General features: G+C 41.1%; 1 protein-coding gene across 2 annotated transcripts in view; it reads left to right on the top strand.

Moving 5' to 3' along the window:
• Positions 1-22256: 22256 nt before the first annotated feature.
• LOC136878770 (synaptic vesicle glycoprotein 2B) overlaps positions 22257-24429 on the top strand; it is a 45879-nt gene continuing 43706 nt past the window's right edge. Inside the window, exons 1-2 of one of the 2 annotated variants that reach the window (XM_067152238.2) lie at positions 22257-22325; positions 23744-23905. In XM_067152238.2, the coding sequence (XP_067008339.2) occupies positions 22307-22325; positions 23744-23905 (181 nt within the window). In that variant the 5' untranslated portion in view covers positions 22257-22306. Of the gene's footprint in view, positions 22326-23252; positions 23369-23743; positions 23906-24429 lie in introns of those variants that run through there. The other variant, XM_067152246.2, reaches the window with a different exon arrangement.

Genomic DNA, 24429 nt, shown 5'->3' with positions numbered 1-24429 from the left:
TTAAATAAAGTACGGTGTGATTATACAATTAAAATCATTTAGTATTTGACTACACACTAAGAAACTAACAGATACTAAAGAGACTGCCAGACTGAAGAATGCACGTGGTAAGCGTGTGAACCATACCTCAGTGCCTATGACCTTGGCAAAAAAATATACCCTTGCTACCCTTCCTCATAGCACATGCAGTGTCCACTACTTGCTATGGCGGTATACAAATCGGTTATCCGGGACGAACGACATTCTGTGCGTATTTCCTCTAAACATTTTGTTAATAATTAAATAAGATGAGGGAAAAATTAGCCGATAAGACAACAGGGCTTGTACAAATTGCTTTGTTTAAAAATAATTTCTATAATTCCTAGTTTCAGCTGGCTAAAATGGAATAAAAATGTAATCTTTTATCCACAAAGTGAGGGGGCATCTGCCCCCTTCCCCCACAATCGCTGCTACTGCCCTGTATAAAAAGGAAGACGGGAAGAAATGCAGAAATTATAGGGGCATCACTCAACTTTCTAAATCAAACTTTTGGAGATCATTTGAAAATGAATTAGGAATATAGTTGAACCGTTATTGGAGGAGGAGCAACGCAGGTTCAGGAACAACTGAAGCACTACAAACCTGATATTTGCCATCAGAATGATAATGGAGAAGCACTGGGAATAGGCTATGTTAAGAACTTAGTGATAGTTTTTATGGACATCGAGAAGGCCTACGACAGTGTTCCTAGAGAGATAATCTGGGAATACCTAGAAGGTATAGGTCTGCCAGACATCCTGATTGATAAAGTAAAGATGCTCTATCAAAAGTGCTTAATCTGTGTCCAAATATTGGATGGAAGATCAGATTGGTTTGAAACCAAAAGAGAAGTCCAGCAGGGAAGTGCCTTGTCACCACTCCTGTTCATCATTGACATGGATTGGATCATAAAATCCAACAAAGAACATTGCAAAGAGCCTAACACTCTAATATTTGCAGATGATGTTCTGATCTGGGGAGAAAATGAAGCAGACGTACAGGAGAACCTAAATCCCTGGAATAGCAATTTAAAGAATATGGACTAAAAATCAATAAAACAAAAGCTCTTTAAATGACTATCAACAGTAAAGGCACAGATTCAAACAATTTCCTGGAGGGAAGTCTATTGCAGTCTGGTTCTAACTTCAAATAGGCTACCTTGAAAGAATCACTTCAAAAGATAACCCATTAAATTAAGAAATACTTAACAGGACTCGGAAATCTTCTCAATTTCATTTTCAAGTGAGAAACCTACTCTGGGATGATAAAATACCCCAGAAAGCAAAACTGACCATGTTTCATACCTACTTCATTCCATTTCTCGCATATGGACTTGAAACATGTACCCTGCATAACAAGGCAAATAATAAAATCCAGTCAACAGAAATGAAATTCACCAGAACAATGAACCAAAAGACCAGGAAGGACAAGATTAGAAATAAAGCAAATAGGAAGGAGGCTGGCATCAAAATGCCTGTTACCGAGCTTTTAGGAAGAGGCAGGCTACAATGGTTTGGACATGTTATGACGATGGACAGAATGAGAACAGCAAGGAATTATTTTGATAGAGAAGTGAAAGGGGGAGGCCAAGGAATTGATGGATAGAGACAGTGAAATCTGAGGTCTGCAAGAGGAATGCCAAGTGGGAAGATATAGAGGAACAGAAACTAAACTTTAACAGGATGAAGTAGCAAGCGCTTGTACTCCACACCTGGGAAACTGGAGCTTGAAGATGATGATGATGATGTATGGATGTAAGACATTTATAAAATTTACTTTGCACAGGAATCCTCTGGAAGTAAATTTCAGTTATGCAAATGACACCTCACTTTATTTCAATTTCTGATCATGGCTTAACAGTTGCAGAACTCTTAAGTTGAGCCCTGGCACACTAATGACTGACACTTTCAGCAGTACTACCATGTACCAGCAGGGAAGCTACAAACCAACAATCTTGAGAACAGATTTAGCTGTTACCTGCAGCTTTCAGGAAGGTAATTATCATATATCAGTCACACAGTTCATGGAGTGTGATTAAAAAAATCATACCATAGTACATCATGCTCGAAAATTTCATGTGATTTGACCTTTTTTACAATAGAAACAGGACTGTACCACTGACCCTTTAGGATGAGAGATTATCTTTAGTGCTGTCGCCCAGGTGGCAGATTATACTTTCACTAGAAATACTGTTATAAGTCTCAATTAATACAGTATATGGTATTGATAACAGTAGCCAAGAGATTAATTATAATACAAGGTAGTAGAACTGAGGCTGTACTTGTATTTCGGTATTGCTGATCTTGAAGGATAGCCTATATCCATTACGGTAGTGGTTAGCGAATTTGCTTGAATCTTATTATCTCATGCTTGGCAGAAAAAAAAAGAATACCCTTCAATATCAGCTCACTGTCAGTTCTGCCTATGGAATATACCCATCAAGATCAGCAATACTGGAATAAAAGTACAGCCTTAGTTTCACTACCTTGTACTATAATTAATTATCTTTTGGCTAATTTTATCAATCCCGTAGGTCTATAGCCTACTGTATTAGTTGAGACTTAAAATTGAAAGTACAATCTGCCACCTGGGCAACAGCACCTAATGCAGATCACTGATTATTAGTGCAATTCTTATTGATTAATGAAACTGTATATCGGTATCTAAGGTAAAATAGGGCATTCATTCCAATATATAATTTGATGTTATAATACTCGATGCGATATTGAACTGAAATACCGTATACAATATAAACGTCAAATATAACATTAAAAAATACACAAAAATTTTTTAATACATTTATTTATATAAAGCCTGTACATTTTAAAAGACTGTGCTTGCTTTAAACGGGTTGTAGATCACATGTACCACTCGGAGATATAACAACAAACAGTAAAAATCATTGAGCTCCAGAGACCGAAAGCACTATCCAGTATCTTCTCACAAGCAACGGGTAGTCGATCACATGTACCACTCGGAGATATAACAACAAACAATAAAAATAATTGAGCTCCAGAGACGGAAAGCACTATCCAATATCTTCTCACAAGACATTCTCAACACACGAGTCACATTTATATACACATATGCTAATACTCTGAGCATAAAATTGTAGAAATAGCGCTGACCATGTGAAGCTGCAGTAGGTGAAAATAAACATACAGCAATGGTCTTCAGAATAGTTCAGTTCAGAGATCAGTTAGTGATTTGAACTACTCGATTCATGATGGCGGCGTACGCCATTCGGAAAGCTTCGGCTTGCTCCGTAAGGCTTCGGTAAAGCTTCAGAGTGGAGCCGTAGTACGTCCCGTCAGGGGCTAACGTCGAGTGTCAAAGACACACTACACATAGACTGCAGTGCCACCTGACCGCTCCCATATCCCACTCCCGATCTCTTGCGAGTGTCTGGACTACGTTGCCACTACTTTATTTACAGCTCACATATCTTGAGAGAATCTGAAACTCGAGTTTTATTTTTGACTACTTATCGAATAACTAAAAAAAATTAAATACGGTAATGAAAATAGAAACGATGCAAAGAAAAACTGTTTTGTAGGCAGATGCATGGATACACGTATTAGGTCACTGATACGCATTATTATTCTAAATAATCAATATTCTTAGCCAACCTGTTGAAACACCGTATCCTGTGAGATTTACGAAGTTAAGCAACATTGGGCGTGGTCAAGATTTGGATGTGTTGCCACGCGCTGTTGGTGAGGGGGTAAGGGAATGGAGAAGCGGAAAGGAACTGACCACCCTACCGTACATAAACTCCGGCTCAGGCACACCTCAGCGGAGGTTCGGACCTGCCTCCGAGCAGAATACACCCTTACCTTACCACTATTCTTTTCCAAGTACTTGTTCCACCGGTAAACGAAGGCATCGAAGAAGTCTGCGTCCAGTCCATGATGCCACGTCATGATGAAATGCTGAACGACCGTCTAGGCCAGAGGTGCTCAGCTGGGCGCTCGTTGAGGCTAGCACAGTGCGGCCGGGCTGGCCTGACGTAAATAGAGACACCTGACGTAACACGCATACGTCACAGTGAAGCGAGAGAGCGGACACACTTTGCAGGGAAAGGAGGGAACATTGACGTTCGATTGTGATTATGAAGCTCTCCTCCACTACCCAGCGAAGTGCTAATTGGGATACATTATTTTCAAGATATTTCGGTTCGATTTATACTGTGCTCGATGTAAAGAGTCAGTTTTTATTTCCTTATATTTATTCATTCAAAGAAAACTGACACGTTATAATTCTTGAGTTACAAAATACAAAGATAAGTGTACAAACTAAGATTTGCAATTCCTTGGATGGGAATGACAGCATTTTCATTTAAAAAAAGAAAATTCCTGTTTTTAATTAAGGAAAAGTAATATAATTACATAATGCAACAATGATTTTGCACAGTGTTGTATTGTTGTGTGACTTTCCCTGTTCGCTGAATTTCTGAAAATGGTATTTAAAATTTGCTTGCTTGTTGTTTAAAGGGGCGTAATATCTAAGGTCATCGACCCTATTTTAAAATTTAACAGGTGTCCGGTGATAATAGGTAGCCTCTAAATAGCGAGAGGGAGTTTCATCACGAGTGAGGACATAGACATTTACTATCCAAGATTAAAGTACAACAACAACAACAACAACAACAACAACGTAAATGTATGTACCAGGTAGATATATAGTATGCGTTTAAATAAATAACCTCATTGATTTTATTCCCGGTAAGCATGATTGGATTGTTGGTGGGTATATCAGATAATTTAAATCCTAGCAACCACAAGCCACAGCTTATCCATCTTAACACCGTATTAGACCTGTTTCTAAAGCACTTCTTAAATTATAATAGTGAAATTTGTAGTTCATTACGTACATTATAAAAATATTTGTGCTCTTTATTGTATCCGGGCAAAAGACATGAACTTCAATAAACATAAATAACGTATTCCTTACAAAGTCAATTGAGAATGACGTGGATTTCCGTCCTCTTTCTTTCATTGTTTTCTGCCTCCATTTCTAACTCGTGTATCGCCGCAGTGGTCGAGAGTGACTGGGAGAACTTTGCCCAACCTTCACGGCCTGTGACGTAGCCACGTCACTGTGATTGAACAGCAAACGCTGCGCTCATCGCCTGCCAGTCCGCACACTTGCAGTGCTGGGCGCCCGCGGGATGGATCTTCCCTAGGAAATGCTACATCATCTGTAACCTCAGCGCTCTATATTCATCGCACGATGTATCACACTATTCAAAATTACTACGGAATACTTTATGTTGCAATAACTTGTCAAATTTGTCGTTTAATCAAGCAATCACGATGTATCACATAATTTAAAACTAATACCTGATGTTGAAGTAACTTGTCCAATTTGTCAGTTGATCAAGATTATTTCTCTTCTCCTTTATAATCATTTTGTCACATATGATTGATAACGGTTGAGTTCAAAACAATGAGAAATTTTCTATCGATATGCCACAAAGGAATTTTTCTACTGTATGGGCTGATAGATTCCTGCATTTATAGTTTATAAAAGGAACTCGATTTAGCGTTCCTCAAAACATCGGCTTCTTCGCTGTGTGGTCAGTGTACTGGTCTTCATTTTAGTGAGCCCCAGGTTCGGTTCCAAACCAGCTGGATATTTTAAATGATTATAGTTAATTCATGAAACCTTCGTGGCTCAGGCGGCAGTGCGTCGGCCTCTCACCGCTGGGTTCCGTGCTTCAAATCCCGGTCACTCCATGTGAAATGTGTGCTGGACAAAGCGGAGGTGGGACAGGATTTTCTCCGGGTACTCCGGTTTTCCCTGTCATCTTTCATTCCGGCAACACTCTCCATTATCATTTCATTTCATTCATCAGTCATTAATCATTACACCAGAAGAATGCGACAGGCCTCGGCAACCGGTACAATTCCTGTCCTCGGCGGTAGATGGGGGCTTCATTCATTCCATCTCTGACCCGGTCAATGACTGGTGAACAGGTTGTAGGTTTTATAGTTAATTCGTGTGGCTCCGGCTCTTTGGCTGAATGATCAGCATAGCGATCTTCGGCTCGTAGGGAGCCGGGCTCGATTCCTAGCTGCACCGGGGATCTTAACCATGTTTGATGAATGGGTGATTTGATTGTGCCTGTTTTATCACACACCTTCATTTACACACAACATATCACACCACCCGAACACGCAAAAGTGATTATATCGCTCCATATACAGTAGACTACGGTACACGTCAGGAAAGACATCTGGCCGCAGAACTAGGTTTAATGCACGTAAGTGCCAACCCCAGCTAGCTGGAAAAAATGCCAGGGAAGAAGAACGGGTCGGGGACTGGGTGTTAGTCTTCATCTTAATACATTTATCTTCTCTACCTACCAACCACGACACAGACATCTTCTCATAGGGTGGCGTCAGGAAGGGCATCCGGCCATAAAATGGGACAAATCCACAACAAGTATCGACCCCAATAAATTGGAAAGAGGCCAGTATGAAGAAGAATGATGATAATAGATGTTTCAGGATTATATGGATTGCAAAATTTTCAATTTTTATACATTTCTTGGAGCGGGCTGCCTAGCCGTTGCTATCGCGTGTTCCATTCACTCGGGAGGTTATTCAATTCCCCGTCAAGAATTCGCAAAGTTTATAAATGTCACTTCACTTCTGAATAACCACACGTCTTTGTGGTTCACTCAGACTACAATAGAAATGAGTACTAGGTTAATTCTTGGGGCCAAGGCAGCCAGACATAGAACTAGCCACTCTATTCTACTTATTTCTGAGGTTACCTTCCACTCCTCCAAGGGCCTGTAAAGTCTATACTGAGTGTTTGAGAGATAAATACAAATAATAATCTTAAGGAAGGTAGGAATATCTTCAGTTCTTAAAATATGATTTTAAATTTAGCAATGGTTTGTCCGAGGGAGGAGCTGTAGTAGAGTGCGATGTTTGTGTGTTAGGCAGTAACTTCGTTTTGCCCCTCGGCTTATACCACCCACCATACTGTACTTGCTTCAGGCAATATGCATGCGTAATATTGTGTAAGCAGCAATAAATAGGCCTACATCACTGCACTACAGCTGTATTACTCGCGCAACTTTTACTGATACCTGGGCTCCCTAGTGCTGAATCGGTAAACCTCGTTTATCTTCAAGATTCGTATTGGCAACCTTTGAAACACAAACTATGAATCGGTTATGCATCGCCGTGAGGCATCTGGCATACACTTTACGAACTAGTACTGTTGTTGTTTACACAGCAAAGCCAAACTGTAGAATTCATGCTAGGAACAGGATTTGCTTCGAGAAATGTTATATAATGGTATATAATGTGTGTGTGTGACACAGTTGTTGTCTTAAGGTAATAAAGGTTTAGAAAATTCATATCGATCATATCATCGATTCAATTCAGATTTCATTTCCATTCAGTTGGCAGTGTTACCGGAACCGGGAGAGCTTCCTCCTTCCTCCTCACTCCCACCTGGTATCACTAAAAGTTGCGCGAGTAATACACATCACGGCAGCTTCATGGCATATTCTGTCTGCTTACTTACTTATGGTTTGGCTTTTAGTGCCGAGAGTGTCCGAGGACATGTTCGGCTCGTCTGTTGCATATCTTTCTATTTGACACCTATGGACGACGTGCGCGCCTGGATATGGGATGATGACGACGACAATGAGGTAAAGAGAGTGTCGGCACGTAGCCTGCTCCTGTCGAATAACACCAAGAGATCTGCTCAAAGCTGTATGTCTCCATCCGACGGACTATCACCATCAATAACGTTATATTCCGTCACTCCATATGAACACTGTGGAAATGAAATGGCGTATGGCTTTTTGTGCCGGGAGTGTCCGGGAACAAGTTCGGCTCGCCAGATGCAGGGCTTTTCATTTGACGCCCATAGTCGACCTGCGCGTCGTGATGAGGATGAAATGATGATTAAGACGACACATATACCCAGCCCCCGTGTCAGCGAAATTAACCAATTATGGTCAAAATTCTCGACCCTGCCGGGAATTGAACCCGGGACCCCTGTGAACAAAGGCTAGCATGTTAACCAGTTAGCCATGGAGCCGGACGACACTGTGGAGAGGTTTGGAATTGAATGCAGACTTTTGGTACGCAATCAAGTGATTGTACACCACCACCTCTCCTGCCCGCCAACATTCACATAGTGAATTTTTTTTACCAGTGGCTCACCACGATATCAGACCATGTGGACTTGACGTCCTAATGATCATGGCCACCAGGCTGGCTTCTTCTTACGTAATGCGTAGTAATAATAATAATAATAATAGTGGCGTGTGGCCTCCGGAGGGGCCTGGTGCAAGTTTTACGAATTGACGCCATATAGGTGACCTGCACTTATGTGAGGGTGGAGCCCTACCTAGGATGAATTCTATTTATGACGAAACAAATACCGAGTCCCCGAGCCATAGGAATTAACTAATGAAAGTTGAAATTCCCGACTCTTGACGGGAATCGAACCCGGGTTCCCTTGAACCAAAGGCCGGCATGATAAGCATTTATCCATCGAGCCGAGCACGTAACGAGTAAGAAGCAATTTTAAGTAGACCACTGCACTGCAGATGCAGGTAGTATGTTAAATAATAATGTTACTGGGTTTACGTCTCACTAACTACTTTTAAGCTTTTCGGAGACGACGAGGTGCCGGAATATAGTCCAGCAGGAGTTCTTTTACGTGCCAGTAGATCTACCAACACGAGGCTGACGTATTTAAGCACCTTCAAATACCATCGGACTGAGCCAGGATCGAACTTGCCAAGTTGGGATCAGAAGGCCAGCACCTCAACCATCTGAGCCACTCAGCCCGGGAGATACTGTAGTATGTATGCGTAAGTTGTATGAAAACATTCTACGTACAAGAAGCGAACGTTTTCACACTGGAAAATATTGCAATGTACTATATGTCAGCAAAGCCGTAAGGCGTTCATCATTAAGTACTATCTGAGCGATAAGAATTTCATACTGGTCCGTATTGAACTGAGATTACATTAAAATTAAGTATAGTTTATGGTTCCACCTTTTCAATACTAATTATTTTGTAAGGTGAGTTACACAGGTACTAGTTTCGACTCCAGATCTGGGTCAACATCAGCCGATAACACAAATAGTACAAGGTACTAAAAATTACAAAACCAATGTACAAACACATAACAAGAAACATGGGAGAAATAAAATGCTTAGTTAAAAAGATAAGCTTGTCTGTGATGTAAGTTCAAAGTGATGCTAAAACTTTCGAACATACGTATAATACAATAGAATGTGGCATTTAAAAGCCATACAAATGTTTGTGGGATTTATTTATCTTGGTGCGAAGAGAATTGAAATAAATCGCCAGTATCTATAATAATAAAAGGAAGTGATGAATAAAAAGGAGTGGAGTTCTGCAATAGATATCAATACAGTTGACATTCGACAGTGTCTTTGACATTTATGTTGAAGTGCTGGCGGAGTTTTCATGTGAAGGTCAAAATGTTCTAAAACATAGAGCCTCACTGTACGTCAAGCTTTTCATTTCACTGCGCATGGTCAACCATGGTTCCGCATTGAACTAGGAACTTACGCCATCTATGTATTTGTATTGAACAGGTAGAACCATAAAATACACTTTATTTTAATGTACTACCTGAGCTACAAACATACAATTTTCAACAATTTGTACATTTTCAGCATTTCATGTAAGAATAAGAATTTAAAAGTTTTTATAAAATCTGTGCATATAAGTAACATGAGGTACAATGTATATTAATACATACAGAGTAGTTTTGTATTGAATCAACTTATCTACTATCTCCTATGTGCTATCTAGTATCTTATCTACTATCTACTTCACCTGACACTTATTCGTCTACTGATGTCGTTCAACGCCATCTCTCCACTGAGAGAGCGGAACATACCACTTAGTCGAGCAGCTCTTCTCTTTTTTCCCAAGTCTTCCCTGGGATCTATTATGAGTTCACCTGAATGACCCAAAACACTGTTCATTTCTTTTTTCCCTGCCTTCCTAAGATTCTCTATGACTGTCCAGAAAGGTTTCCCTGCTGCTTGACCTAGCCTTTCCATATTATTACCAAAATATTCCCACGACTTCTTTCTGGATTCAACAACTATTTGTTTCACTCTGTTTCTTTCATATATCCACAATTCCCTGTCTGCATCAGCCCTTGTTGGGAGCCAATTCTGATAAGCCTTCTTTTTAAGTTTACAAGCTGCTCTCACTTCATCATTCCACCAAGATGTTCGCTTTTCGCCATCTTTACACACAGTTGTTCCTAGGCATTCCCTTGCTGTTGCTACTACAGCATCCCTATACGCCACCCATTCTCTTTCTGTGTCCTGAACCTGCTTACTGTCCACTGTTCGGAACTTCTCACTAATTATACCCATGTGCTTCTGACTAATTTCCTCGTCCTGGAAATTTTCTACCCTTATTCGTTTGCAGAAAGATTTCACTTTCTCTACCCTAGGCCTAGAGATACTTAGTTCACTACAGATCAGATAGTGGTCTGTATCATCGAAAAATCCCCGAAAAACCCGTACATTCCTAACAGATTTCCTGAATTCAAAGTCGGTTAAGATATAGTCCATTATAGATCTAGTACCCCTACCCTTCCACGTGTAGCAGTGAATAGCTTTATGCTTGAAGAATGTATTCGTAACTGCTAAACCCATACTAGCACAGACGTCAAGCAGACGCTTCCCATTCCTATTAGCTTCCATATCTTCCCCATATTTACCAATAACATTTTCGTACCCTTCAGTTCTGTTTCCAACTCTCGCATTAAAATCGCCCATTAGCACTATCCTACTCTTGCTGTTGACCCAGCTGAGCTGAGTAATAATAATAATAGTAATAATAATAATAATAATAATAATAATAATAATAATAATAATAATAATCGTATGGCCTCAGCTACCGTGTGCAGACATTTCAATTTGACGCCATCTGGCTGTCTGCTCGTCAATTTCGACGTTCCGTTTTACTCTAGGCCCCCACTAGATGGCAGACCGAGTAAACCGAAACTCTCTTGGGCGTCTATGGCTGAGATTTAATGAATTTTGTCGGGTAAACACCAAATGTGTCACCAGAGATCTTTTACATGCCAACATCGTACGACATGGTGTGTCGAATGGACTTTTTTCCGCCCTTCAAAAATCCGACTACCTCTGCCGGGTTTGAACCCGCTATCTTGGGATCCGGAGGCCGACACTCTACCGCTGATCCACAGAGGCAGCTGAGTGGCTCAGACGGTTGAGGCGTTGCACTTCTGATCCCAACTTGGCAGGTTCGATCCTCGCTCAGTCCGGTGGTATTTGAAAGTGCTCAAATACGTCAGTCTCGTGTCGGTAGACTTATTGGCACGCAAAATAACTCCTGCGGGACTAAATTCCGGCACCTCGGTGTCTCCGTAAACCGTAAAAGTAGTTAGTGTGACGTAAATCCAATAACATTATTATTATTATTATTATTATTATTATTATTATTATTATTATTATTATTATTATTATTATTATTATTATTATTATTATTATTATTATTATTGTTATTATTGCTGTTGACCCTGACTGCGATGTCACTTAATGCTTTATCCTCATCTGTACCCTCACATGGTGAATACACTGAGACAATTCTCGTCCTAATTCCTCCAACGGCCAAATCTACCCACATCATTCGCTCGTTTACGTGCCAAAGAGAAACCATGTTGCGTGCAATAGTATTCCTGATGAACAGTCCTATCCCAGACTCTGCCCTTCCCTTTTTAACACCCTTCAAGTTCACTTTATAATCTCCTATCTCTTCCTCGTTATCTCCCCTTGCCCGAATATCACTTACTCACCCGAATATCACTTACTCCTAGCACATCCAGATGCATCCTCTTTGCTGACTCAGCCAGTTCTACTTTCTTTCTTCCACAAGCCCCATTAATATGAAATATGATTAAAAATAATACAATATGAATAAAGTGAAATAATTGCCTCACACTTGGGAGTCATTTGTAGTGTATATGATATGTGAATAAATAAAATATCTCAAATAACTCAATAAAATAATTAATCGAAATATCCGTAATATGGGCACTAGAGTTCACATAAGTTGATCCCTCGAATTTTAATGCAGCATGATAGATCTTTCTCTCAGGTCGTGTACATAAAGCTGCGTACCTGTACATCTACTTCAGGCTTTACCCGACCTTCTGAAAACGACTCAGTAGGTAGGAACTTCACCTAGGTTCATCAATAACTCCACTGTTTCTAAAATAACTATGTTCTGAATAACATCCGTGCATGAGCACTGCATCAACACACCAAAATATACAAAAAAATACACTCAAACAATACTACTGGAAGACTCCATATTTACAGAATTATCGAACAACAAGAACAAACCAGTGGGAAACCGGAAACGAGGAGCAAGCTACCATTTGTGGTTAGCCCGATGGGCACTAATTACAAAACACACACATATATATAGGGCCGATGGATAAATACCCTTCACTGTCTCTGTGTATCAATACAACCTGCAGATGCTCATCATTGGCACTTGTTATATGGCATCGATACTATACCTTTATACTGTAATTCTGGTTCACTTGGTTTAAAGAAACTTTCATTTGAGCAACACGCGCTTGTTTTTCCAGACCACAAATTATGGAAAGTCTGAAATACAGTACGCCATTGCTTTTACCAACATATAAGACACTAAGCCGCCACAAGTGATGTAATACCAAGTGCCTAAGCACTCCGCAATTTGTACGTCAGCACCACACTTCACATTGCACAAAAAATTCAAGTCAACCACATTCCACAAAAGTTTTAAGTCAAGTCACCTGCAGTTTTCTCACATGCCTATATGGACCTCAGCTTCCTTCCACTCTCTCCTGGTACGTCTATGTTGGTCCTGAATGTCATCCAATCAGGAGTTGAAGATCCTCTTGCCATTCCAAGACCACGCCCCGAATCTATTCCGGGTCCCAAGACAGTAACAACAAGGCCACGTCATCGAACTCTGGGCTATTCCATATGACTCACGGAAACTTTCCGAGTTGTAAATAGCACTGTTTTCCCATCCGCTTGTACAAAACAAATTTCTCATATCACATATCCAATCCTTTCAGTTTAAAATATGAAGAATAAATATACAAATTAAATAATAGTAATAATAATGGGAATAATGACAAAAATAATATCTCTTAGTTGTGAATACAGTGCGAAGGTGTGATATATGAACTATCATAACTATTTGTTCATTACACACTTACCTTAAAATGGCTAATTCCAACCTATACAGAATTTAGTCACAAAGATACCAGACAATGTTTCACCAACAATTTTATATGCCATATGAGTCCTTTCCATTTCCTTTATCTTTTGCCTAACAATAATTTAGACGAGTAGATAAACTACTCTACTCTAAACTGCTGTAGTTTTTGCTTGATGATGGAAAAGACAGACAGACAGACAGACAGACAGACAGACAGACAGACAGACAGACAGACAGACAGACAGACAGACAGACAGACAGACAGACAGACAGACAGACAGACAGACAGACAGACAGACAGACAGACAGATTGACAAGAAACTCATCTTGTGAGACAGATTTAAGGCTACACTCCCCTTCGACGGTATTCGACAGACCGCTCCCGAGGTCAGCGAACATTTCTCAGGGGGTTCCCCTCCAGAAGAGGAGTTAATATCGGAACTATCACCAAAGTGTTCTCAATTATGTAAAGCGCAGCTAATTCATTCATGGATTTGTTTTTACTGTAGTAGGGGGCACTTCAGGCAGAAATTCCCGTGAGAGATCAAAGAAGCACCACTTTCACTTATGTAGAACAAGTCGATCTCACACACTAGGTATGAGAACTCTTTCAAAACGCAAAGAACAATATGTTGTCGTAAATTATATTTTAACCTTTTCTTTCTTTCACATTTCTCGTTAAATCCAATATTAGGGGAGTTAGGCTATATACAATTTATAATTTCGTATTTCCTTATAACTGCTTTAATCCTTCTAGTATTTTTTTTTGCTAGGGGCTTTACGTCGCACCGCCTTCTAGTATTAAAGGGCAGCCTGGCTCTAAAGAAAATTAAAATAATTTCAGTAATTTTTGCTTGATGGTGGAACAGACAGACAGACAGACAGACAGACAGACAGACAAAAATGAATAAATGTTATGTGGCTATCTTCCCTAAATGTACATAAAACGTGTCTGTTGTACAATTGTAAGGCTGCATTCCCAAGAGGATTTACTTGGCTTTTAATACCGAAGATAAGTTAGTATTTATGGCTATGAAACCAGATCAGTCCATGTAGTGGTCACTTATAACATTAAATGTGAGAGAATAGACGATTAATGCATTCAGATTAAGGACTTCCCGGTAATCCCTCCGCTATTATCCTCGTTATCAGTGATGTCATTATTTGACCACTTGAGAGAGCTAATTATGTTCTGATATTAAAGTATAAGTACAGGTCGTGGTACAATGGACTGCATATTGTTAGCGCGTCAACATGGGTGAGTACTGTTTTAGATCACTTCCGTGTTATTGACTCTTGTTCTTCATTCCCACGTGTTCAAATGAGAGAAGTCTATCAGCTTGCATCGATGTACTTAGCATTCTAGATGAAAAGGAGAGAGAGATGCAGAAGAGGAACGTATCATATTCATTTCAGCTAATGATCTTTAATTTGGATGTTTTAATGAACACAAGCAATATTCAGTATTGCATTATGTCATGGATTCACGTTTCCAGAAAAATGTAAATGGCGTTGGGAGGATATTCACTATACATTCTGTCATGGCTTTTTCCCTAAAGAAGGCGAAGGCTGCACGGGAGATATTTTCTATATATTTAATCACGCTTTGAAGTTTTCGTAAAAATACATAGGGTGTATGGAAAATATTCTCTACACACGGTATTCTATTCTTTACGGTTTTCGTAAAAAGGCGAATAATAATAATAATAATAATAATAATAATAATAATAATAATAATAATAATAATAATAATAATAATAATTTCGTGTGGATATTTCTAGCCAAGTGCAGCACTTGTAAGCCAGACCCTCCGATGAGGGTGGGCGGCATCTGCCATGTGTAGGTAACTGCGTGTTATTGTGGTGGAGGATAGTGTTATGTGTGGTGTGTGAGTTGCAGGGATGTTGGGGACAGCACAAACACCCATCCCCCGGGCCACTGGAATTAACCAATGCAGGTTAAAATCCCCGATCCGGCCGGGAATCGAACCCGGGACCCTCTGAACCGAAGGCCAGTACGCTGACCATTCAGCCAACGAGTCGGACAGGGCGAATGATGCAGGAAGGATACTCATTCAATCACGGCTTAAAGTTTTCTTTTACCGAGCTCGATAGCTCCAGTCGCTTAATTGCGGCCAGTGTCCAGTATTCGGGAGATAGTAGGTTCGAACCCCACTATCGACAGCCCTGAAAATGGTTTTCCGTGGTTTCCCATTTTCACACCAGGCAAATGCTGGGGCTGTACCTTAATTAAGGCCACGGCCGATTCCTTCCCACTCCTAGCCCTATCCTGTCCCATCGTCGCCATAAGACCTATCTGAGTCGGTGCGACGTAAAGCAAAAAAAAAAAAAAGTTTTTTTATGGTTCAAAGATTTTGTAAAAAGGCAAAGTGTGCTGGGAGGATATTCATGACATATTCAGTCAAGTTTTCATAAAAAGGTGAAGGGTGTAAGGAGGATATTATCTATATATTATGTCATGGTTTAAGGTTTCCTCAAAAAGACGGAAGCTGGAAGAAGGATATTCAACATATATTCCTAAAAAGGCGAAGGCTGCACGTACGATATTCAACATATATTTTGTCATGTTTTAAAGTTTTCGCATTTTATTTTATTCTTGCTGTTGGTTTTACGTCGCACCAAAAAAAAAGACAGGTCTCATGGCGACGATGGTGTGGGAAAAGACTAGGATTGGGAAGGAAGTGACCGTGACCTAAATTAAGATTCCTGGGTGAAAATGTGAAACCACGGAAATCCATCTTCAGACTGCCGATGATGGGGTTCGAACCCTCCATCTCCCGCATGCTAAGTGGGTCAAACTACGCGACCAACTCGCTCGCTAGTTTTCGTAAAAGGGTGAAAGGGTGCAAATAGGGTGTTCATTGTACATAATGCCATGGTTTAAATTTTCCAAAAGACTATGACAGATTCTAAATGGACAATCACCAAATCTTTCACAAAATATGAATGATATAAATAGGTCATGTCTTCGTCAGGTATCATCATTCAGTAACGCATGTAATTTTATAAGATGCTCCTTCTGGGGGCTATGATCTCGAAGTCATGCCTCTTGAAACAACAATAATGATTATGTAATGATTAGAGCTAGGTATAGTTTCTATATTTCTATATTTATTTTCCTGGCATGTTGAAAGAACCTTCTGTCATTTCACGGCAGATAAATTAGTTGTATGAAATTACTGAAATCCGTTTTGTGATATGTACTCTTGTTTGCAATTCAATTGCAATTCATTAGGGGAAATATTCCGTGGCTCAGACGGCACCGCTGGATACCATGGTTCAAATCCCGGTCACTCCATGTGAGATTTGTTCTGGACAAAGCGGAGGCGGGACAAGTTTTTCTCCGGGTACTCCGGTTTTCCCTGTCATCTTTCATTCCAGGAACACTCTCCATTCTCATTTCAGAGCATCTATCAGTCATTAATAAATCACTTTGGGAGTAGGGACTCCATCGTACTAATAGCCTATGTATGCTTCATTCATTACAGCCCTGACCCCGTCAATGACTGGAAAACAGGTTGTAGGTTTTTATTTTTTCTTAGGGGAAATATATAGTTGTGCATCGCTCTTGATATGAACGACTGCACATGTGACAAATTAAAACCAGTTTTCTTTCTTCTTCTTCTTAATCTGTTTACCCTCCAGGCTTGGTTTTTCCCTCGGACTCAGCGAGGGATCCCACCTCTACCGCCTCAAGGGCAGTGTCCTGGAGCTTCAGACTCTGGGTCGGGGGATACAACTGGGGAGAATGACCAGTACCTCGCCCAGGCGGCCTCGCCTGCTATGCTCAACAGGGGCCTTGTGGAGGGATGGGTAGATTGGATGGGACAGATAAGGAAGAGGGAAGGAAGTGGCCGTGGCCTTAAGTTAGGTACCATCCCGGCATTTGCCTGGAGGAGAAGTGGGAAATCACGGAAAACCACTTCTAGGATGGTTGAGGTGGGAATCAAACCAACCTCCCGAGGCTGAGTGGATCCCGTTCTAGCCCTCGTACCACTTTTCAAATTTCTTGGCAGAGCTCGGAATCGAACCCGGACCCCTGGGGGTGGGAGCTAATAACACTAACCACTACACCACAGAGGCGGACACCAGTTTTCTTTCTTAAGTAAAATGCGTGTATTTATGTTTGTACAGTAGTCACAAAACATTGATCTCATACTGTCGATGAAACTAGATTCACCTGTCGGGTAATAATAATAATTTTGTGTAGCTATTTCTAGCCGAGTGCAGCCCTTGTAAGGCAGACTCTCCGATGAGGGTGGGCGGCATCTGCCATATGTAGGTAACTGCGTGTTATTGTGGTGGAAGATAGTGTTATGTGTGGTGTGCGAATTGCAATGATGTTGGGGACAGCACAAACACCCAGCCCCAGGGTCACTGGAATTAACCAATGAAGGTTAAAATTCCCGACCCGGCCGGGAATCGAACCCGGGACCCTCTGAACCGATGGCCAGTACGTGCCTTCAGCCAACGAGTCGGACACCTGTCGGGTGATAGAGTACGATTTCCTGCTCTCGTACTTCTGTTTAAAATAATTATTGTATAGATATATCCCACGGGGGAGATAATTCCTTACAGTAGTTTTTCTAACTAGTGGCAGTCGAAGTCGGAGGTCTGTGGTATTTGACTATCTGGACGGTGTGTTACCAGGTAGAATGCTAGTAGCATTCGAGCTCATACAGTTTATATGTGGTGCTCCTTCCAGCCAGCTTGCTCGCACAACACTGACATCACTAAACCATATGACAAGGCTATTTTCTGCGACCTTTCAATATGATACATTAAGACAAGGATCGATAACGCTTGGGATTAATGGTGATGTAGAAACAATATAATTGCCCTTTCAATCCGTGTGAATAAATCTAATCTAATCTTTAGGTTTCTGTAACAGTACTTCCTGTAATACTTTTTTCAGGTTATATACTGGCTACGTCTAAGTGTTTTACTTCAACAAGGTTCATTTTAATGCTAAAACTAAACAAGATTCTGGTCCCTCGATGGGTTAATAACAAACTCGTGTCCTCGTGTTCCTTCATGGAATGCAGTTTTTTTCGGGCACAGCTGAGTGTGCCTTCTTAACCATAAACCATATTAAATCTCTAGCAGTGCCGGGAATCGAATCCGAGCCTCCGAGGATGACAGCTAATAGCATTCACTACGGATGCAGGCCTACAGGATAAGGTTCCTCCTTAGAACACAACCAAATGTTTCTATTTCAAGAATTAGTCCAGCACTTTAGGCCCCCCGTATAGACGCAATAATTTTCCTTTCTTTAAAATATCAAGAATTAGCCCAGTACTTTATGCCCCCGTATAGACGGAATAAGTATGCTTTCTTTAAAATAATGAATACAAAATTAACTGTGCTCAAAGCTACTATCGAACTAGAATTGAAAAAAAAAAAACTGTGTAAATAAGAAGCTCAATTGTGAAATCTTTCATCAGATAGTTGTCATTAACGAAGTAATTAGAACGCTAATGTATTGGGCAAAATAAACTGAAATTACAATTAATCAAACAGACATGAAACATAAACACCATGGACGCGTTGATCGTATTCCATACCTGTTATAGGTATAAGTGGAGTGAATTATGTACAATGGAATGGCAATTTCCATTTCACTGGTTCACCAGCCAGTGGGAGAGGCATCCAGGAGCAATTGATTGTTGCTATATTCTGCTTCATTCCACGATCTCAGCACAGCTAATTGTCGCATTGGATCTAATTCGAAAACGTGAGATATTCTGCGTTCTGCAGCCTGCCGGTAGAGACACTGAGAAGTACCTGTTACGTGCGCTGCTGATAGTTGTGTATGGGACACAAGTGTGTCTGCCATCGGAGTGTTACTGGTAAACTAAATTGCAGGGAGTGAATTTTTTCACATTATTTACGTCTGGGTGGAATGAGAGAACATCCCAAGGAAAGAACACCTCAAGACATTTCAGAGTAGCTTTCTGAAAGGACGACTTTTTGACGCAGAATATGCCTATGACTTTGTTCCAGTAATGGATCCGTCGGTAAAAATCCGTAGTACCAGAAAAATAAAAGCGTACACTAGACTTCATTCAATAATTTCAGAACCGAGTAAATGGCTGTGCGGAGTGGGTCACGTAGCTATCAGCTTACATTCCGGAGATAGTGAGTTCGAACCCCACTGTCGGCAGCCCTAAGAATGGTTTTTCGTAGTTTCCCATTTTCACACCAGGCAAATGCTGGGGGTGTACCTTAATTAAGGACACGGTCGCTTCCTTCCCACTCCTAGCTCTTTCCTATGCCATCGTCGCCATAAGACTTATCTCGCCATGAATCCGTTAGTACAAGAATCTTTCAATAGCGATAATTAGTAGTCTATAGTGAGTATTATTATCGTTGTATTGTCGTTGATATTATTACTCCTTAACAGGGACGGTGCGTGGTATTGTTGTAGTGTTGCAGAACTCCCACTAATTTTTCACTTCATTTGTCATCTATTCTTTTAATGTTTTAGTTAAATAAACGTAACATATATTTGAAAATATGTTAAAATCAACCATCCTTAGTCGTTCGGTGTACTAATACTCCGGAACGGACCAACAAACGCTGCTGGCTTCGAATCAACTCAGTGGGTTTGCATTCCTATGGCAACTCCCCACGTCCCTAGCGGACAGCGCGGCGCAATGTACCTCAGCAGGGACGAGCCTAAGCCTGTATAGCTTGCCAGTATCGGTCTCAGGGAGTTGCACGAGACTAGTAAGTCCCCTACCGAGAAACAGTTCCAAATGCCTCCGATAGATTGCGCCACTCTGCGGAGATTACTTCATTCCTACTTTCTCTCCTCTCGCAAAGGTAATTCATTTCCATTTTTAAATGTATAAATTTCATTTACGTTGCACCGACGCAGATAGGTCTTACGGCGACGATTGGATAGGAAAGGGCTAGGAGTTGGAAGGAAGCGACCGTGGCTTTAATTAAGGAACAGCCACAGCATTTGCCTGATGCAAAATGGGAAACCACGGAAAACCATCTTCAGGGCTTCCGACAGGGGTGTTCGAACCCACTGTACCCCGAATGCAAGCTCACAGCTACGCGACCCTAACCGCACGGCCAACTTCCTGGGTAATTTCTTTTCCACGCCATACCAGAGCACTCAGAATATTACCAACATCTTGCTTCAATGAAAAGCAGGACGGCAAATTTTCAATTCAAGTGAGGAAAAAGTAACTGTGGCAGGTTGAAGGGCTCAGACGGTTGAGGTGCTGACCTTCTGACCCCAACGTGGCAGGTTCGATCCTGGCTTAGTCCGGTGGTATTTGAAGGTGCTCAAATACATCAGCCTCGTGCCAGTAGGTTTACTGGCGTGTAAAAGAAATTCGGCACCTCTGCGTCTCCGGAAAGAGTAAAAAGTCGTTATTGGGACGTAAAGCCAATAACATTATTATTAAGAGTAATTGTAGTTACAGTGTCCCCACGCAGGCTCCGGCCATTTTTTGACAGTGGCTTAACCTCGCACTAACACTAATAGGTTATCGGCGATAGTTAAGCGGCAGTGGCCTTAATTAAGGTACAGCCCTAGAACTTTTTCGGTGTGAAAATGGGGAAACCACGGAAAAACCATCTATCTCTTGAATGCAAGCTCACATTTGCACGCCCTAACCGCATGGCCAACTCGCTCGGTTTCGTAAGTTTCGTTCAGTGATTTCCAGTCAACAGCCGACCAAGATAGTACAGTGCGTTCAAGCTCTGGAGAGTAAGCTCATGAACTTGATTGACAGGGAAGGTTTAACTTTCAACAACAGAACTCTGAAAAGCATGAAATGGAGGTAAATTCTGAGATACCACATTTCTGTAAAAACTAACGCCATTTCCTTTCCAACCCCAACTTCAATGATAAAAATACACATGTAATTGTATACATAGCAATATTACACAGCATTACACAGTTATTAAGGACACATGAGTGGTGACAAAGATATTTCGAAATTCTAAAATGAAATAACTGTATGTAATAACCGAGAACGATTTTTTTAAATAAAAACAAAACATGTTTTAATGTATTATCTACCGGGCGAGTTAGCCGTGCGCGTAGAGGCGCGCGGCTGTGAGCTTGCATCCGGGAGATAGTAGGTTCGAATCCTACTATCGGCAGCCCTGAAGATGGTTTTCCGTGGTTTCCCATTTTCACACCAGACAAATGCTGGGGCTGTACCTTAATTAAGGCCGCGGCCGCTTCCTTCCAACTCCTAGGCCTTTCCTATCCCATCGTCGCCATAAGACCTATCTGTGTCGGTGCGACGTAAAGCCCCTAGCAAAATATACATATATACTATATATATTATCTATTGCGGACGTTATAGCTGAGTGATGACATCGCTCGCTTCTCACCAAAGCGGGCGTTGATCGTACCCCGGGATTTTGAAATGAAAGTCACGTGATTAAAGTTGAGTGTGTCCGCGGCCGTACACCGCTTCTGTGTCATGAAGTTCTCCGTGAGGCATGCGGGCTTGCAGGGATTCAGGGTTGTGCCAAACTGTGGCCGTGGGTCACTGACGGACGACAGCGTGTGGCCAGGTTGCCTTTGTTTCAGTAATGACGGGGCGCAGCTTGTTGGTATTTTGCTGGCAACGAATACAACCCAGATTGTTCGAGAGTTGATTTGATACGAAAGATGAAGGAACCACTTCCTGGCATCCACTTCCGAACGGTTCCCGAATCTCCGCGCTCCATGCGCACCATCCAGAGAACAGATGCTGCTATAGGGATACTACAGCTTCCACTTCGCTGGTAAAGGGTTCTACAAAATGGTGGGGATTACGACGAGGGACTGTAGACGTTTTATATTGGTTGTAATTAATAGTTATCACTATGAAATAAACAGCCCTAGTTTAAAATTTCTTTAAAATTCCATTGTGTAGTGTTACCTTATAATACAGTTTCATTTTCTATTAGAGTTAAAATGCATTTCTGGTTTATTTTCAGGTCTCGAGTACGATAAACATGGCGCCGACTTTGAGATGGCTTTATCTCAAACCGGTAAGTTATGATATTACTATCTTACCAAACTTTCTCGTATATTACATCACGGGGTGTGGAATGTTATTTAATTTCAATAATTATTTCTAGGTGCTTAACTTTTACGTCATTTGATAATGACTGTTGAGACAACAAACCAAAGTTTGGTTCACGCCTCTTCGGAGCCTATCCTGAGTCAGTTTTCTATTAATATAATAGCCAGTTACTTTCATCCTACAGTTCGTGGTCATTGCTTACTTTCTGACACTCACAGATTCACGGACTACTGTATATCTTATGTGTGAAGTTTCATTGACGAGATATTGCAGTGCATTTAATACCTCCGTAACTGCCAGGAGCCTTATTATTTGGGTGTAGGACTACTGAAATCCTAACATGAAACGGGTTGTTTAACGTATGTGCAAATATACTGAGACAGGTCCGTCACATTTAAACACCCTTAAATTCAGACTATGTATCGGAGTTCAATTTGTGCAATAACTTGGTGGTAACCAGCTGCATTGTTAATTCGTTAAGGAATATTAGCTACGTTTAACCATTAAAGGCCAAATTAATCTATTATATTTTAAATTTTTAGAGGAATATCAGGATGGCTGCATATAGACAACCAAAATTTATAAACTAAAATCATTCTTCATCTTATCCCAAAAAATACAAACTATTTTGTAAAATTATGTACTTAGTTGTATCATCCTTAAAATAGGACACTAGATCTTAAAACGTTATGTATTTTAATAAATACATAAATCTCTATTAATTTCTATTGCCAGCCCCATGGTATAGTGGTAGCGTACCTGCCTCTTACGCGGAGCTCCTGGGTACCATTCCCGGCCAGCACAGGGGTTTTTGTTTTGGACTGAGGGCTGGGACAAGAGTCACTCAGTCTTGTGAGACCGTCTGAGGAGCTGTTTGATGCAAGAGGCAGCAAACCCATTTGCGCAATGTGGCGGGGATGTCTTCACGTTAACCACGTGCCCTCCAATATCTGCAGGCCATCTGGCTGGGCAGCAGTCGTCTTGCAAGACAAGGTCCAAGAATGGACTGTATGTACCCCAATTGTATTATACACATTTCTATTAATATCGAAATATTTTGAGGATACTATTATTAGTTTATGTTTGGAGGCACAGACCATATTTATATGCATGATGACTTAAAAGAGAAAACTATAAAATATGCTTCAACATAGCAAATTGTTTTGTACTTTTGGGGGTATAGGCGATGTAGTAAGAGTCCAGCTTTTTACTGAGAAACAAGCATATTTCTAGCCATTTACAGGATTCAGTAATACATTTACTAACTGAGACCTAGACATTATTTTAAAAATGGGATTACATCACTGTCTTCAAAGTGAAACACTGGACCTCAGTGAGTTAAGTTCAGTTTATGTGTGTACCTTAATTCCTTCATGCTCCTAGGGTTTGGTAAATTCCACTACATGTTACTGGCGCTCTGCGGGATGATCTACATGGACACTGCTATAGGCATCACACTCTTGTCATTCGTACTTCCGGCGGCTCAATGTGACTTCGACATGACGTCAGAGGACAAGGGCTGGCTCACTGCGGCCCCCATGCTTGGTGAGTACAGACAAGATATTGAAACTATTTGTAATAGTACTTTTCTCATATTATCATCGCTTGTATATCATCCGCACTACTCTAGAGCAGGGCCTCTCAAACGCCCAAAATCTCACGCGTGTAAACTGAGGCGCAGAGGTCCCACTCGCCTTGGCTCGGACCAGCGCATCGTCTCGGGGCGACTCGGCTTAGCTCGGCTCAACTCGGCTAGGATTTGGAGCGCTACGGAGGAAGTGAGAGAGACAGGCGTAAGGGAAGAGAGAGAAAGAGCTATTGCTCCAAATCGAGGAGTGGGGAGTCTGCACTCTGGTCAATTAAGCGAAGTCGTCTTTTGCACCGTGCACCGCGCAATGCACTGGTGCATACACCCTGGGAGGCCCTGCTCTAGAGTATCATTCTTAAGAACTAAACTGATATACCCGTACACATGACAATGAATTCAAGGAAAAACGTTGAATGCATATATATATAACCAATGTAATGGATATGTTATTTAGTATGTATCTATTACGCAGGATGTGACA

This window comes from Anabrus simplex, chromosome 1 (genome assembly GCF_040414725.1).
Source record: "Anabrus simplex isolate iqAnaSimp1 chromosome 1, ASM4041472v1, whole genome shotgun sequence".
Taxonomy (NCBI): domain Eukaryota; kingdom Metazoa; phylum Arthropoda; class Insecta; order Orthoptera; family Tettigoniidae; genus Anabrus; species Anabrus simplex.
Note: the sequence above shows the minus strand (reverse complement) of the source record. Positions and strands in the feature narration are given on the sequence as shown.